The sequence below is a fragment of the Heterocephalus glaber genome, unplaced genomic scaffold (genome assembly GCF_053883595.1).
Source record: "Heterocephalus glaber isolate CG9 unplaced genomic scaffold, H.glaber_assembly_v1.0 deba00001428, whole genome shotgun sequence".
NCBI lineage: Eukaryota > Metazoa > Chordata > Mammalia > Rodentia > Bathyergidae > Heterocephalus > Heterocephalus glaber.
In genome coordinates, this window is record NW_028258293.1 from 684,710 (window position 1) to 698,967 (window position 14,258).

The window sequence follows — 14,258 nt, forward strand, 5'->3', positions numbered from 1 at the left end:
AACAACAAAAAAGCCCCAGGATTTCCTCTCTACCTTTCCCCAAGACTAAATGGGAACTTTTCTCTTTCCTGGGACTAGTGGGCTACTTTGGCTCAGGGTCCATCACTTTGCCATCAGAGCCAGGCCACTTTATGATGCCTCCAAGGATGGGCTCAATGAGCCCCTCAGTCCTGATTCTTCATGAACCCATGCATTCCAGGTACTGAAAAAGGCCCTAAGCAAGGCTCCCACCTTCTCAACCCTAATAAACTCTTCCATATTTATAACCATGCTACAATCTCAGGCACAGCCTCCAGGAGACCCCCTGCTCCCCGCAGCTACTTCTCCGAACAGCTTGTCCCTTTCCATCAGAGCTGGCCACTTTGCCTCAACCTGCTGGCTGCTGCTGCTCTCCTAGTCCTAAGGCTCAGAAAATAAATTTCCGTCCCCCACCCGGTCTGGTCCTCCCATGGGTTCCAGGATCTGTTAAGCCACAGAGCTCTTCATTCCATTTCTCCCTCTAGAACTCAGATCCTACACTCTACCTTAATATAATCTCTGGTCTCCTTTCACCGAGGCCCCCTCTAAACCCTGCCTCATTCATACTGGAGCCTGACCCCAGGAGACTTCAGACACCACTCCTGTCCTGAATTAGCAGATTCTCCTTAACAGTTTTCACCACCTGACCTCTACTCACATCCCAGGTGTCTCTGACTGTTTGTTGATTGCAGTGCCTCTAAGACATCCCCTTCTCAGGCCGCATGTGCTACAGTAGAGGGCAATAGTGACAATGAATGCCCCCCCCCAGAAGTAACTGAGTACACCCCACTTCCAAGCAGCACCACCCCACAGCCAGCCGACCTTGCCAAGCTCACTGCACTGGCCAGGGCACTAACCTTAACAAAGGATAGGACCATTAACATGCACACTGATTCTAAGTATGCCTACCACACGCTACACTCAAATAAACAAATCCGGCAAGAAAGAGGATTTGTTTGTTTGTTTGTTTTTTTGTTACCAGCAATCAAACTCAGGACCACTGAGCTAAATCCCTGGCCCAAGACAGAGGATTTTTAACAGCCATAGGAATGCCCATAATAAATGGAAAGCTGATCCATGCCCTATTGCAGGCAGCCCTTCTCCCAGCTAAAGGTGCAGTCATCCACTGCAGAGGCCATTAAAGGGGTAAGAAGTGTGCCAGGAAGCAACACAGCAGATCACCTGGCTGGAAGGCTTGAGGAGTAGCCTCAGGCTCCCCCACTTAAACACCTCTTCCCTTTACCAGTTTCCCTAAGCTACATGGAGAGTGAGGAGCCGAGGCTGCAGAACAAGGGGGTACCTTCCATAAACGGTGGTGGGTTTTGTATGGAAAACGAGTCCTCCCTGAGACCTCTCACATTCCTCTCTTGCTGAATTACACACTCATTTTTATGCAGGACCTCCTCCCCTTACTGTTTTCTACAGACGCACAGATGACAGAAACCTATACCAACTCTCAAAAGATAGCTCCATCTAGGGCCAGGGATTTAGCTCAGTGGTTCTGCCACCTGCCTTGCAAGCGCAAGGTCCTGAGTTCGATCCTCTGTACAAAAAAAGAAAAAGATAGCTCCATCTGTCAGTGAACTTCCCCCCAATCCTCCTTTTCCTACACCCCAGGCTAGAGGCCACCTGCCTGATGAAGGCTGGCAAACATTCTTCACTCACATGCTTCCCATTAAAAGGATCCGATACTTTTACCTGGTGGATAGAAGCCTTCCCCACTGCCAGGAAAAGGCTTCCCCTGTGGCTGATGTTCTTTTAACAGAGATCATTCCGAGGTTTGGGCTCCCAGCCTTCGTGCAGTCAGATAACGGGGCAGCACTGACCTCTCAGATTGTTCAACACTTGGCAAAATCACTCAGTATAAACTGGAGATTTCATATTCCTTATAACACCAGTCATCAGGGAAAGCAGAAAGAGCAAATGGGATCTTTAAAAGGACACTGACTAAACTCACAATCCAAACACAGCACTGGGTCCACCTCTGGCCCTGCCCCTCCTCGAGCTGAGAGCTTCTCCTACCATGCTAAGCCCCTTTGAACTAATGTATGGAAGGCCCCTCTCATCAGAGAGTTAGAGTCCGACTTCCCGGGGGACCAGAAGCCCTCGCCTCTAAGTCCTCTGCCCTCACTCTGTCAAATGCAGTGCACCTCCCCGCAGTCACATGCTGAGTCTCACCTTCCCCACAGCCTGCTGCCTGATGGGTCCAGCCCTCCTTTTCGGCAGGTGACCCTGTCTACATGAGGGCACCACTAGGTCCCTTGTGCCCTAAAGGGGATGGAATCCAGCAAATAATTCTCAGAACTCCGGTAGCGGGTAACCTTAAAAGCCCTTCCTCCCTGGCCTCACTTCTCTGTCCTAAAACTGGCGAAAGCCCCGCCCTGGTCTGCTCCCTGACAGGATCCACTTCAATCAGGATCTCACGCTCACCGCCAGTGACAGACGTGAGCACCTGAGTGATGCCTGTCTCTCTAACTTCTCAATATCCTGGCACAGGAATGATCCCTTTTCTCCTTCCAGGGTGAGCTTTTAGAAATTCTCTGTGATCTCTGGCTTAAGGGATCCTTTTGTGACTTTACCCCCACCCAAACAGTTTTTCCCTTTGTCCCCTCATCCTGTTTTTTCCACTCAGTAACTCAAATTTCTTTCAGATTTAATGTCCACTATAGCTGAACAATGGGAATGGATAGTCACAGCCAACAAGTGACGAGGGGCTGCCTAATTCTTGGGAGTTGTCCAGTTGGGGTAACTATGGCAAATCCTATGGCCCCGTGGGCCCACACTTATGCACAGGTCCACAATTCCCACAAGGGCAGAGGGAAGTCTCCCCTGGTGTCTTGCTCCAGCAACAGCTGAAAATTGGACATCTTTTTCTCCCTGAAACAGGCAAGGACCTGAGTGGGAGGAACACCCTCAGGCCATACAAAGGTTGCTCTGACCACTCGTAGGATATGCTGTCCCCAGTGGTTGGGGATGGGTAGTATCTGAACGTGTTATAAAAGAGCCTATTATATGGTGTGCTGGACAATTCGGACCCTAAATGCAAGGTAAGATGGATACCTGAACATCTGTGCCTTAGTATTACATACTCTACTATTCCCCAGGTGTGGTGGAATGGGGAAAAATACCATGAAACGGTTCTCACAGATATGGCTCCGTCAGGACATGTATGGGTCTCTGGCCAGTATGGCTGGTCCTATCTACCTGCTAAATGGACAGGACAATGTACTGTCCTTATATTCCTGGCTATATTTTACCCTGTCTCCCAGAACAACCCCAGAATTGGGATGAAGTCTATCACCGGTGGCATTGTGTAAAATGTACTCGCTGGTGGTTTTACCCCCGAGCTGTGACCCTTCCAGGAGTAGCTGCCATTAAGGTAAAGTTGGATGTAGAGGTCTTAGCCCAACACATAAATGCATTAAATGGCATACAGGGCCATAAGTTTATCAGTGGATGAAATGCACCAAATGAAAAAAAGTAGTCTTACAAAATGGCATGGCTTTAGATCTCCTTAGAGCTGCCCAAGGGGGCACAAGCTCCATGCTTCACATAACATGCTGTACTTTTATCTCAGATAATCATGATGATGTAACTGCAGCTCTGCAGGAGACAGACACTGAGATCCATGCAGTACAACTAATGTCCTGGGACCTCCTGAGAGTTCATGGGATTCATGAAGTCCACTATCCTATCTTGGATTCTTCCTTTTGTAGTGCCTATCAGTCTCCTCTTTCTACTCACCTGTTTATTATTGCTATGCTTACTCAATTTGTTCCAAAGATTTCTCACCAACAGGATTGTGGCCATTTCACAGGCAGTGGCCAAAGACCACATCAATAGGGCTCTGCTCCTCAGTCTAGCCAAAACCCCAACAACTGTGCCCCCGATCAGCAGGAAGCAGATCAGGAAGAGATGCGCTGCCCGTTGTCTTTATCTGACTTTAGAGCCTGGGATGAAGGAATCCGACCACCGCCATCCTGATCAACACAATCAGCCCCGCTACCGAAGGCAGCCACGGCTCCCTGCGCTTTCCCAACCCTCATTCTCGGCCCGCATTACTGCTGTGCTCTCTGGAGCCTGGTTCTTGGTCAGGAGCCCCAGCCCCTCTCACTGAACTCCCCCTCCCGTGAGCCTAGAAAAGATCCCCTGGCCTGGGCTGGTCTCAGGAGCGGCTGGTCTGGCCTCTGGCGCCAGCGCTGTCCCTGTGAGGTTTGTTCTGCAGTAAACCTGTTCCGCTGAGCTTGGACCTCTATTTTTCCTAACAGGTGCTGCTGTCCCAGCCAGACAAGGCCAGCCGTGTTCCTGGTGCTCTGTGTATTTGTTATGGCTCTGGCTGGTGATGTTTCTTAGCTTACATTCTTCTGTACTTCCTCTCAAGATAGGATGTCTTGATTAGAAACAAAGAAGAAAGAAACAAGCTGTATTATACATCTGTACCAACTCTAAGATGATTGTAAAATGCATGTACTGCAGACATGCACTAACAAAATAAAAATTAAAAAACAAAAGACGGGACTCCCTGCTGCACACCCCATTTCCCAGCCTCTGTAGGGCTACGTCAGTCCATGTCACGGGATCTTGGTCAACAGGATGCGCGCACTGTAGAAGTAATGGGCAGCCTCCAGATTCCACTTCAATAAGGAGACTGTTCTCCGTCTTTTTTTCTTTTCTCTATCTGCTGCCTGTGCATAGGGACAGGTGGATCATGCCCAGCACCCAGAGCTAGGCACCACGTGCCAAGGGCTGAGGAGCCTCCCTGCTGGCCAGGCTGCATGTGCTGGTGGATGCTCCTTGAGGGCAATAAAATTCTTCCCATGTCAGCCACTATGTTGTGAGGTTCACTTGTTCAGCAGCTTCGCCTCTGCCTTCACACATTTGAGAGACTGAAAAGCTCTCAGTCAGATCGACAGCTGTGCATGTGGGCCTGAGCTGGTGATCTGCTACAGAGGGGAGAGGGCAGGAGTGACTGCCCTGGTGTCTCCAGTGATCCTTCCCATGCCTTGCTCCTCCGGGCTGGCTGGGCAGGGACACTGAAGGGCTGCAAATCCACAACTTGAGTGGTACAAGTTTGGCTTTGGGTTAGTACAGGATTGGTAAACCAGGCCACACATCAGAACTGCCCAGGGTGTTTGACCCCACTCCCCAACAGCCAGGTATAGCAGTACATGTCTGAAATCCCAGCACTTAGGGGACTGAGCCAGGAGGATCGCTGCGAGTTTGTGGCCAGCCTGAACTACATAGTAAGACCCTGTCTCAAAAAACCAAAAATAAATAAAATAACCAAACCAAACCAAAGCAATTAGGCATAGTGGTACATGGCTATAATCCCAGCTACTTGGGAGGCTGAGGAAGGACTGAAAGTTCAAGGCCAGCCTGGGCAACTTAGCAAGACTTTCTCTCAAAATAAGATTAAAAGGGCTGAGGACATGGTTCAGTGGTAGAGTACTTATATAGTAGGTACTAAGCCCCACGTTTAATCCCCAGTAGAGAAGCAAACAAAAAGCCAGAAAACAACCCACACATGCCAACAAGCTGGCCCACATGTCCAATTACATGAGAACCTCTGGGTGAGTTGGGTGGCAGCAGCACCGCTGGTCTATGCTGCGGATAGGAGCACCAGGGTCTCTGTTTAGCCCGTTGCATCCCCATGGTCTGCCTTGTCCCTGCCAGGAAGCTGAGGGGCAGCTGCTGCTGCGTGTGTGGATTCCAGCCATGTTGTCAGGCCTGGCCCATTCTCCTCCTCCGCAGACCTCTGTGAGGAACAATCTGGTGTCTAGTAAGCCTTGACTCGAGGGCGGCCTTTCCCCTAGTTTTACTGTTAAGTTCTGGGAAGGACTTGCAGGACAAGGTTGTGATGCTGTTACTGCAGCCCCTCTGCTCAGAGGTGTCTACTTCAATTTGCAGGGTACCCTGGGGCTCACATGAGGGCGAGGGCTCCAGTCATGATCACCATGCCTGGACCCTTCTTGACTGAGCAGGAGCTCGAGGGCTGCCCTTCTGTTGACCCACAGGTCTTGTGAACAGGCTGTTCCCACTCTGAGCCACTGCCAGGCTTACCATGTTCACGACACCATCGAGCACCTGGGCCTGTCACCGTGGCTGTCCTGCTTCTCTGAAAGCGGGGAACTGCATCTACCATGCACAGTGGCCCAGAGGACAGCCCGAGAGCCTGGGATGGGCCAGCACTGTGATTTACACAGCTCCTCGCGGGGCCCTTTTGGAAGGAGTGTTCTCTTTTTTTTTTTGGTACCGAGGATCAAACTCGGGTCCTTGCACTTGTGAGGCAGGCGGCAGAACCACTGAGCTAAATCCGCAGCCCTGGAAGGAGTCTTAAGAGTGTGCAGGTCCAAGCTCCGAAGTCCAGGAACTGTATTAAATCCAGGAATCTCTGGCATTTCAACTGTGTTTTGGGTGTCCCCAAGACAGAGTGCTGCAGGGCCTACTCCCTGGGAATCAATCCGCACACAGACATAAACTAGACTTCCTGTGGTCCTTGGGGCACCCCCTGAGGTCTGACCTTGGGACCCGGCTCCCTGTCTCAGGGCTGAGGCTGGCTGGGTATCTTGGGAAGTGAAGTGCGGGGTCCTCTGGTTAAGGCAGGCAACCCATCCCAGCTCTCTGGGCCCTGTGCTGGGCCCTCTGGTGCTCCAGTTCTCCTAGAAGACATCTGGGAGATGTATGCCCCACGTGGCTATTTCACAACTGCTGAATCCAGCTATTTTTAGGCTGTGAGATAAAGATGAGGAGATATGGATGACCAGGCCCCTGCCCCTCAAATGAGCCATTAAAATTTTGAGTATGTCACTGTCCTGCAGCGGGCTGGCTCCATTTGAAGTGCCCACCTGCCCACCTCAGGGGTCCTGTCTCATGCTGGCACGCCAGGTGTGGTAGGGGACGCTGTGCTCCCAGAGCGTGGCCTTCTCTGACAAGTCACTCCTGGTTATCACAGGGCAGCCCGAGTCATCAGGCATTGGCCACACCTGGACCAGACTGCTAACCTTGATTTTCTGTAAGGGTCATTGTCTGAAGCCCATTGCAGAGATTACAGAAAGGAAACCCACCATGTGTAAACCAACAGGCAGTTCAGGGATAGGAGCCAGATGGGGCCAGGTTCGTACTCAGACCTCAGGCTAGGGTGGGAAAAGGTGGTCTGAAGGACCTGGCAGGGTGGGTAGCTCAGTTGGTTGAAGGACTTGGTAGCAGAGGTCCTCAGGCCACATCTGAGTACACAGGAGGACAACTGCAAGGGTCTCGGAGGCAGCTCTGAGGTGGGCACCTGCTGCTCCAGCCCATTCACAGAGAAGCCCCTGCAGCCCTCCTCGCCCTGACCTCAGCAAAGGCTCCTGCCCAGCAAGCTTGTTTCAGGTGGCACAGAAGCATTCTTATGTCCCAAATTGGCCCTGTGCATCTTCAGGGGTGTGGGAGGCAGAGCATTCTGATGATAGAGGACAGGCTGAAGGGGAAACGTCCCTGGCCCACTTCCTGTCAGGGATTCCTGCCCGAGGGTCAGTCTTCTGGTGTGGGGAGAGACACTGGGGCGCCCCTTCCTCCAAGCCCCCTGCTGGCTCTGCTCTGGCTGCGCAAGGATGGAGCTGGTCACCAACTGGGTCTTGGTCCCTTAGGAGGCAGAGGCTTCAGGGGGGTGGCTGGTCCAGGAGAGGGCCTGCCCCTTTCTCCTCCTGGCCAGGCTCCACCTGGCCTGACCTCTCCCTGGGATTGAGGAAGTGAGCCAGAGTGGGGACAAAGGTCTCACTGGTGGGTCTGGGCCAGTTCCAGGCACAAGGCCCGGATAACCCCTGAGAGGGAGCTTCCTCTTCAAGCCATCTGGCTCCACAAAGGGGACCTCTGCAGGGCCATCTGCAGTCTTACAGTCCCTAGGGGTCCCGGACAGCAAGGCCCTGCCAGGTCCTCTGTTGAGTCCGCAGGGGCGATCCTATATAGTCTACCTGGCTGGCCTCCAGACAGCAGCCACTTGCTGCCATCGTGGGAGTGGGCGGGCAGTCTCACCTCGGGCCTCAGCTTTCCCTGGCCTGGGGAGCGGGCGGGAGGTCCGGCAGCTTGAGAACCAGACGGGCTCGCCCTTGCGCTGCGCACGCGCGCACCCCTCCTCCCCCAGTTCGTCGCCGCGCACGTGCGTGCTCTCTGCGCGTGCGTCGTGCGTGCGCGCCCCGGAGAGCGGAGCTCGGGGCCGAGGCGGCGGCGGCCTGGGCTCGCGCTCCGGGCTCTCGGCGTAGGCGCTCCCGCGTGAGGCCGCCCACCCGCGCCCCGTGTTGTTCCCGGCCGCAGCCGAGGCCTCTCCGGGCCGGGAAGATGCCGGCCGTGTCCAAGGGGGACGGGATGCGGGGCCTGGCGGTCTTCATCTCGGACATTCGCAACTGTGAGTCCGGCGGGCCGGGCGGGGGCGCGGGTCGGGGGCGCCGGCCGAGAGCAGGAGATCTGGCGACCAGGCCTGGGTGCGGCCGGGGCCCCGGAGTGCAGATGCGCGGCGAGGTCCGGGGGGCGGGGTGCAAGCTGGGGTGCGCTGCGGGGCTCCGTGGAGCGGACCTGGAGGTTGGGCGGGGTCTCGGGCAGGGTCCCGGGAGTGCGGATCTGGCTGCGGCTGCGGGGCCGGGGGCCCGGGGTTAGATGTGCGGTGGGACGGGGCTCTGGAGGTACAGATCTGGTGGTGGGGTCAAGGATCAGGGGGCGGGGGCGCAGCCTGGGGTGCAGGGCGAGGGCCCGGGGTGCAAATCTGGTGTGAGGCAGGGATGGGGGCCGATCCTGGGTACAGGACAGGAGTCTGGGGGTGTGGACTTGGTTGGCACTGGGAAGCCTGGGTTGGGGGCAGTTGGGGATTGCTGGGTGGAGGCTTAGTCGGAAATGTGGGGTCCTGGAGTGTTGGGATCTAGGAGTGAGTACAAGCTTGTAGGATGGGGGTCTGTGGTACCCTCCAGGGCCTTCTGGCCTAGACGCCCCTCCCAGCATGATGTCATCTCAGTCTTTCTAGTAATGGAGCCTTTAACCCAGCCTTTTCCAAAACAGCCTGGATGTTTTCGCTTTGGGTGTGGAATCTGGAGACCCCACGTTCAGGCAAACGGTGCTGGTGACCCGGTTCTGGCTGCTTGTTGCCCGCTGATTAGATCTTACCCACTGATATTAAAGTGACTCATTCTCCCAGGGAGCCGCTGCAGCCGGGTGTGGGTTGTGGAGGCGCTTTCTTACCTCCCTCCAGGCCAGGCCATCTCTGCCAGTGTCCCTGGGTGGGACCACACCACCCGGGGTGAAAGGGGCCGGGAGGGCCTGGCCTGCTGAAGGCTTCCAGAATGGGTGCCTGGTTTTGGCAAGCAGAAACTCCTGTCAGCATCAGAGATGTCCTCTTCCTCAAGTTAAGAAAAAAGCCATTTTTCTGTCCTGTGTGTTTATTTTTGACTTGTTATCCAGCAAGTAGTTGATTGACTCCACGATGCTTATAGCTTTGGAGTTAATGTTTATTGTGAGGAAATGTGGCAAGCTCACCTCCTGGTGGTAAATGCTGTTGAGCTGGCCTTTCCCTGTGTTCCTTTGAGTCTTTAGACTGGGTGGAGGATCTGAGGGCAGAAGACATTTGCCCCTTCGCTTCCCTTACAGAAAAATGGGCATCCTCCATTGAGGCTTACAGGTCAGACAGTGTTCTCTGCCCCTTCCTTTCCAAGACAGCGTTCACAGTCTTGATGTCTTTTGTGAGACTAAGCATGTATGTTACTGTGAAGGAACCTTTTTTTTTGGTACCAGTAATCGAACTCAGGACCTTGCATTTTCAAGACAGACAGCAGAACTAAATCCCCAGTCCTAAGCGAACCCTTGAATGTAGGTTTACTGGCTTAAATTCCTGTCATGTCTGTCCTTCCATTTTTTTTCTTGAAGAAAACGGCAGTGGGCAGGACAGTGAGGATGAGAGCTGTCTTCTCACAGAGCTGGCCACCATTACTAGACATGCTCTGTGCCAGCCCTTGCTGGACCAGAGGGACCTCCACAGGTTGGGGAGGCGCTTGTTGGCTGACAGGGTCAGAACTTCCCACAGCAGACAGCTGACCCTGGGACCAGGTTGTTCCTTGTGCGGACTGCTCGGCGCCTCAGGGATGTTTGCATGCTCCATGCCTCCATGGTGGGAGGGGTGAAATGTCCCCTGCTGGGTGGAGTTGAGAAGCCCTGGGGTCACTCAGGAGCTAGGCCCCTAGTCCATCAGGCCCTGTCACCTTGCTGTTGGGTCCGCTCCCACCTGGCACTGCTCTTGTCTTCTGGGTCAGGGGTGTTTCCTTGTGGTGCTGCCTTTTCCAGTGGGGCTGTGTCCTCCTGCCTGACAGGGACCCTGTGTATTTTGGTCACCACATCATCCATCCTTCCATGACTGTCCAAGCACCAGGCACGAAGTGCATGCCCAGCAAGCTACTTGACCATGAGGGAGCCTGAGGAGACCGCACTGAGGGCTGAGGGAGTTGGGGCCAGAGCTGGTCTGAATGTGGCCTCTGTGCCGCTGGTCCTCCCCTGCCTGCCTGACTCTGCCAGTGAGCTAGCTGTTCTCCTGTGGTGAGAGTGATGTGGGTGCCCAGGCCCCCAGCTTGCCCACCTGGCTCTGTCCTGCCACAGTCGAGGCTCAGCACCAGGGGTGCTTGTTGAGCTCGCCGAGGTGTGTTTCAGCTCCAGACTCAGCTCCTTTGCCTTTCTGACGGGTTCCCTGAGCTCCCCCTTGAAGGCCTGGCTGAGCACCTCGGACGTAGGGGTAGGGGACGAGCAGACACCGGAGCTGGTTGGACCCGCTCAGGATAGCAGAGGCAGCAGTGTGTGTGAAGAGCTGCCAGTGTCATGCCGTCCCACTCAGACCTATGGCTTTTGTGGCTCAGGCAGCGAGCTAATGTGTCTCAGAAAATTACCCGACCCTTCCTGATTGACCTTTGTTCACTCAGGCCAGCGACCAGAGTTCCACATTTGGAAACTGTTTTTTTCTACTTTTTAAGTTGTCATTAAAAAAAATCTAGTCCTTTCAGTTGATCTTAGTTTTGGGTGATTAAGTAAGTTTTTTTTAGACTCCAGTTTTAAAATAATTTCTTCTTTTGAAATGATTATGGATTCACAGGAAGTTGTGAAGAAATAGGGATGTCCCTGGCATGCATTCTTCACCCACTGTGGGCATCTTGCATAACAGAACATTTTCTTTTCTTTTTTTTTTGCTTTTTTGAGACAGTTTCCCTGTGTAGCCCAGGCTGCCCTTAAACTCACGGTACCCTGCTTCAGCCTCCTGAGTCCTGGGGCTACAGGTATGCACCACTATGCCCGATTACAACAGGACCTTTGTTTTTCTTTTCTTTCTTTCTTTTTTTTGAGACAGAGTCTTGCTATGTGGTCCAGGCTGGCCTTGAACTCACTGTGTGGTCCAGACTGCCCTAGAACTCATGGCAGTGCTCCTGCCTCAGCCTCCCAAGTGCTGGGATTGCAGGTGTGGGGCACCATGCCTGGCTCAGTACACTTTTTTTTTTTTTTGGTACCGGGGATTGAACTTGGGACCTTGAGCTTTCAGGGCAGGTGGTGGAACCACTGAGCTAAATCCCTGGCCCCTCAGTACACTTTTGACAAACTGGCATTGGTATAAATCACCAGGCTGTTTAGATTTCATTAGTTTTTCATGCCCTGGTGTGTGTGGGTGTGGGGGGGTTTTGTGCTGTTTTAGCACACATAGCCTTCTATGACTCCCACCTGCGTTAGAGCACAGGCTACTCATTATCACAGAGCTCCCTTGTGCCAGCCCTGGTAGCCACAGCTACCGCCCCTGGCCTGGCAACCGCTCATCTGTTCTCCAGACCTGTAATTTTGTGATCTCGAGGATGTCGTAGAAATGGGACTGTGTAATACGTGACCTTCTGAAAGTGGCTTTCCCACTCAGTGCAGTACCCTTGAGATCCATCAGGGCTCTTGAGTTGGTTTGGTGTTTTATTCAAGCAAAGGATTCTGAGGAAACAAAAGCGCCGTTGACATTGGGAAGATAACAGTTGTTTACTATTCAGTTATTGTGGAACTTGTGTTTGCATTTATACCAGTGATATCCTCGAGGCAGAGTGATCTATAACTTAATTAGTACATGTCTTTTCTTCTTGCAGTGCTGGGGATGGAACCCAGGGCCTCATACAAGCTGGGCAGCTGCTCAGCACTGACCGCACCCGGCCTTGGCGGATGTCTCAGGCATTGCTGCTGACGTCCTAGCACTGGAACATGGCTGGGGATACAGCGGTCCCTGATGCTCGGTGCTTTGACTTGACCTTTTGTGACCTGATGTTTCAGAGGGATCCGTGTTTGGTAGAAGCCTTGCCTTGAGTTCGGTCTTCCCGGGCAAGGCCTCTGGGGTTTGTCCTCCCGGTGTACTGGGGACTGCCCCAAGGCGTGGCTCCCAGTCAGCCCAGCCGTCAACAGGGTGGGCAGGTGCTGTCTTCTCATCCTGTTGGGGCACAGTCCGACTGCAGAGTGGCCGGGGCTGTGGCGGGAGGGGAGAAGGGATAGCTGGCTGTGAGACAGTCGAGTTGCCGTGGGCAGGAAGTTGCACACATTGCCGTGTATTCTTGTTATGGAGCTGGGGCTGCCGGCAGGAGTTTGGCTGCTTCCAGCGGTGTAGAGGCACTGACTCCATCAGGTGACTCGAGCCGGGGCTCTCCGTGTCCTGGGGAAAGTGGTGCAGTTCTGCTGCAGGTGTAGGGTCGAGGTGCTCCCGTCGCTGGGTTGCACTCTGCAGCTAACTGCTGGAGTTGGATGCCCTTTGAATTGCACTGTAGCATGACTAAAGTTTAAAACATTTGTTTGCTCATAAAGTTCCAGTTGGTATTAGTCATCAACTGGACAGGGAGAAATGGAATGTAAAAATTCAAAATCTGTAAGTTTTGGTGTAAGAATTAAACATTGAATCTGGTACTTGGTTTTCCTGCAGAGAGGTAAAGACAAAATCAGACTTTGGAAGCCTGTTACTCTTTTTGGTTTTAATGTGGCACAGAGCCATATCTCCAGCCCTTTTAAAATTTTATATTGAGAAAGGGTCTTTCTAAGTTGCCCAGGCTGGGCTTGAACTTGTGATCCTCCTGACTCAGCTTCCCGGAGTACTAGGATTACAGGCATGTACCGCCACATCCTGCTGTTGTTGAATTTTTTTGTTGTTGTTTTGTTTTTTGTTTTTGGTGCTGGGGATTGAACTCAGGACCTTGCACTTGCCAGGCAGGCACTGTGCCACTAAACTACATCCCTGGCCCTATTGTTGAATTTTTAAAAGGACCTTCAAAGTTGAGAGTCCATTTTGTCTTTCCTGACTGTCCATTTAAAAAGTGCTGACTTTTGAAAAAGAATGCTCCCCTTGCATATTTTCTTTTATGCTCTTCTGCATAATTCACTTCTGTAGAAGGCGATTTGGGAAGTACATGATGAAGGGTAAGGAGGGGATGCGGAAGGAGGGCTCTGCCCCACCCAGCTGGGCTCTTCTGCCTCCGAGGTGCTTTAGCTTCCAGGAAGTGCCCGTGTTCCTCGCAGCCAGCTCCTGACTCCTCTGAAGGGTGGACGTCCCAAGAATGGCAAAGTCGAGTGTCGGGCACTTGGTCTGTTTGCTGGGATGGTCCCCATGCTGCTGCTTTGGTGGCATCAGGGTTCGAGGTCACAGTTCCTGGAAAGGCTGTCTTTGTGGGATGAAGTGGCATTTCCTTGTCTCTTGAGAATGTCAGACGAATCATATCTGAGGCAGAGGTGCAGAGAACTGTTTTGGGGAGGTTCATAGGAATGTGTGTGCTGACTGCCCCTCCTGACCACCCTGTGTGTGCTGCAGCTCAGAAGTCTGAAGGTGCTGAACCCAGAAGTCTTCCTGCGAGTCTGTGGTAGACTGGGTGGGCAAAAGTGCTGGGGTGTTGTGAGACTGCAGATTTGCTCTACAGAACATGGCCCCAGGGGTGGACAGGAGTGAGGACCGACAGACGTGCTGCTGCTCCCTCCAGAGACTGAACCTTTGATTCTGGAACACATTTGCCCCGGGTTTAGATGTGGGTGGCCAGTGGGGTTCGGGAGGATACATCGGCCCAAGGGAAAGCTGAGCTCTCTCCTAAGCCATCTCCTCCCGAGTGTCCCACTCAGGGCCGCGTGCCTGGGGCTCAGAGGACGGGGTGAGTGTGGAGGGACAAGGTGGTCCTTGTCCTGGTGGTGGGGCCTCCCAGGGGAAGCAGAGGAATGATAGGAGACACATGAGTGCTTAGATGTCCACA

At 53.3% G+C, this 14,258-nt stretch overlaps 2 protein-coding genes across 5 annotated transcripts in view; one reads left to right on the plus strand and one right to left on the minus strand.

Moving 5' to 3' along the window:
• Chid1 (chitinase domain containing 1) overlaps positions 1–8,053 on the minus strand; it is a 55,797-nt gene extending 47,744 nt beyond the window's left edge. The window contains exon 1 of the mRNA XM_087211474.1: positions 8,029–8,053. The gene's annotated coding sequence lies outside the window, so the exon portion shown is untranslated. The remainder of the gene's footprint in view (positions 1–8,028) is intronic.
• Positions 7,964–14,258, plus strand: part of Ap2a2 (adaptor related protein complex 2 subunit alpha 2) — a 49,593-nt gene continuing 43,298 nt past the window's right edge. The window contains exon 1 of one of the 4 annotated variants that reach the window (XM_004851629.4): positions 7,964–8,398. In XM_004851629.4, the coding sequence (XP_004851686.1) occupies positions 8,332–8,398 (67 nt within the window). In that variant the 5' untranslated portion in view covers positions 7,964–8,331. The remainder of the gene's footprint in view (positions 8,399–14,258) is intronic. The other 3 variants (XM_004851628.4, XR_015451387.1, XM_087211451.1) reach the window with 3 other exon arrangements.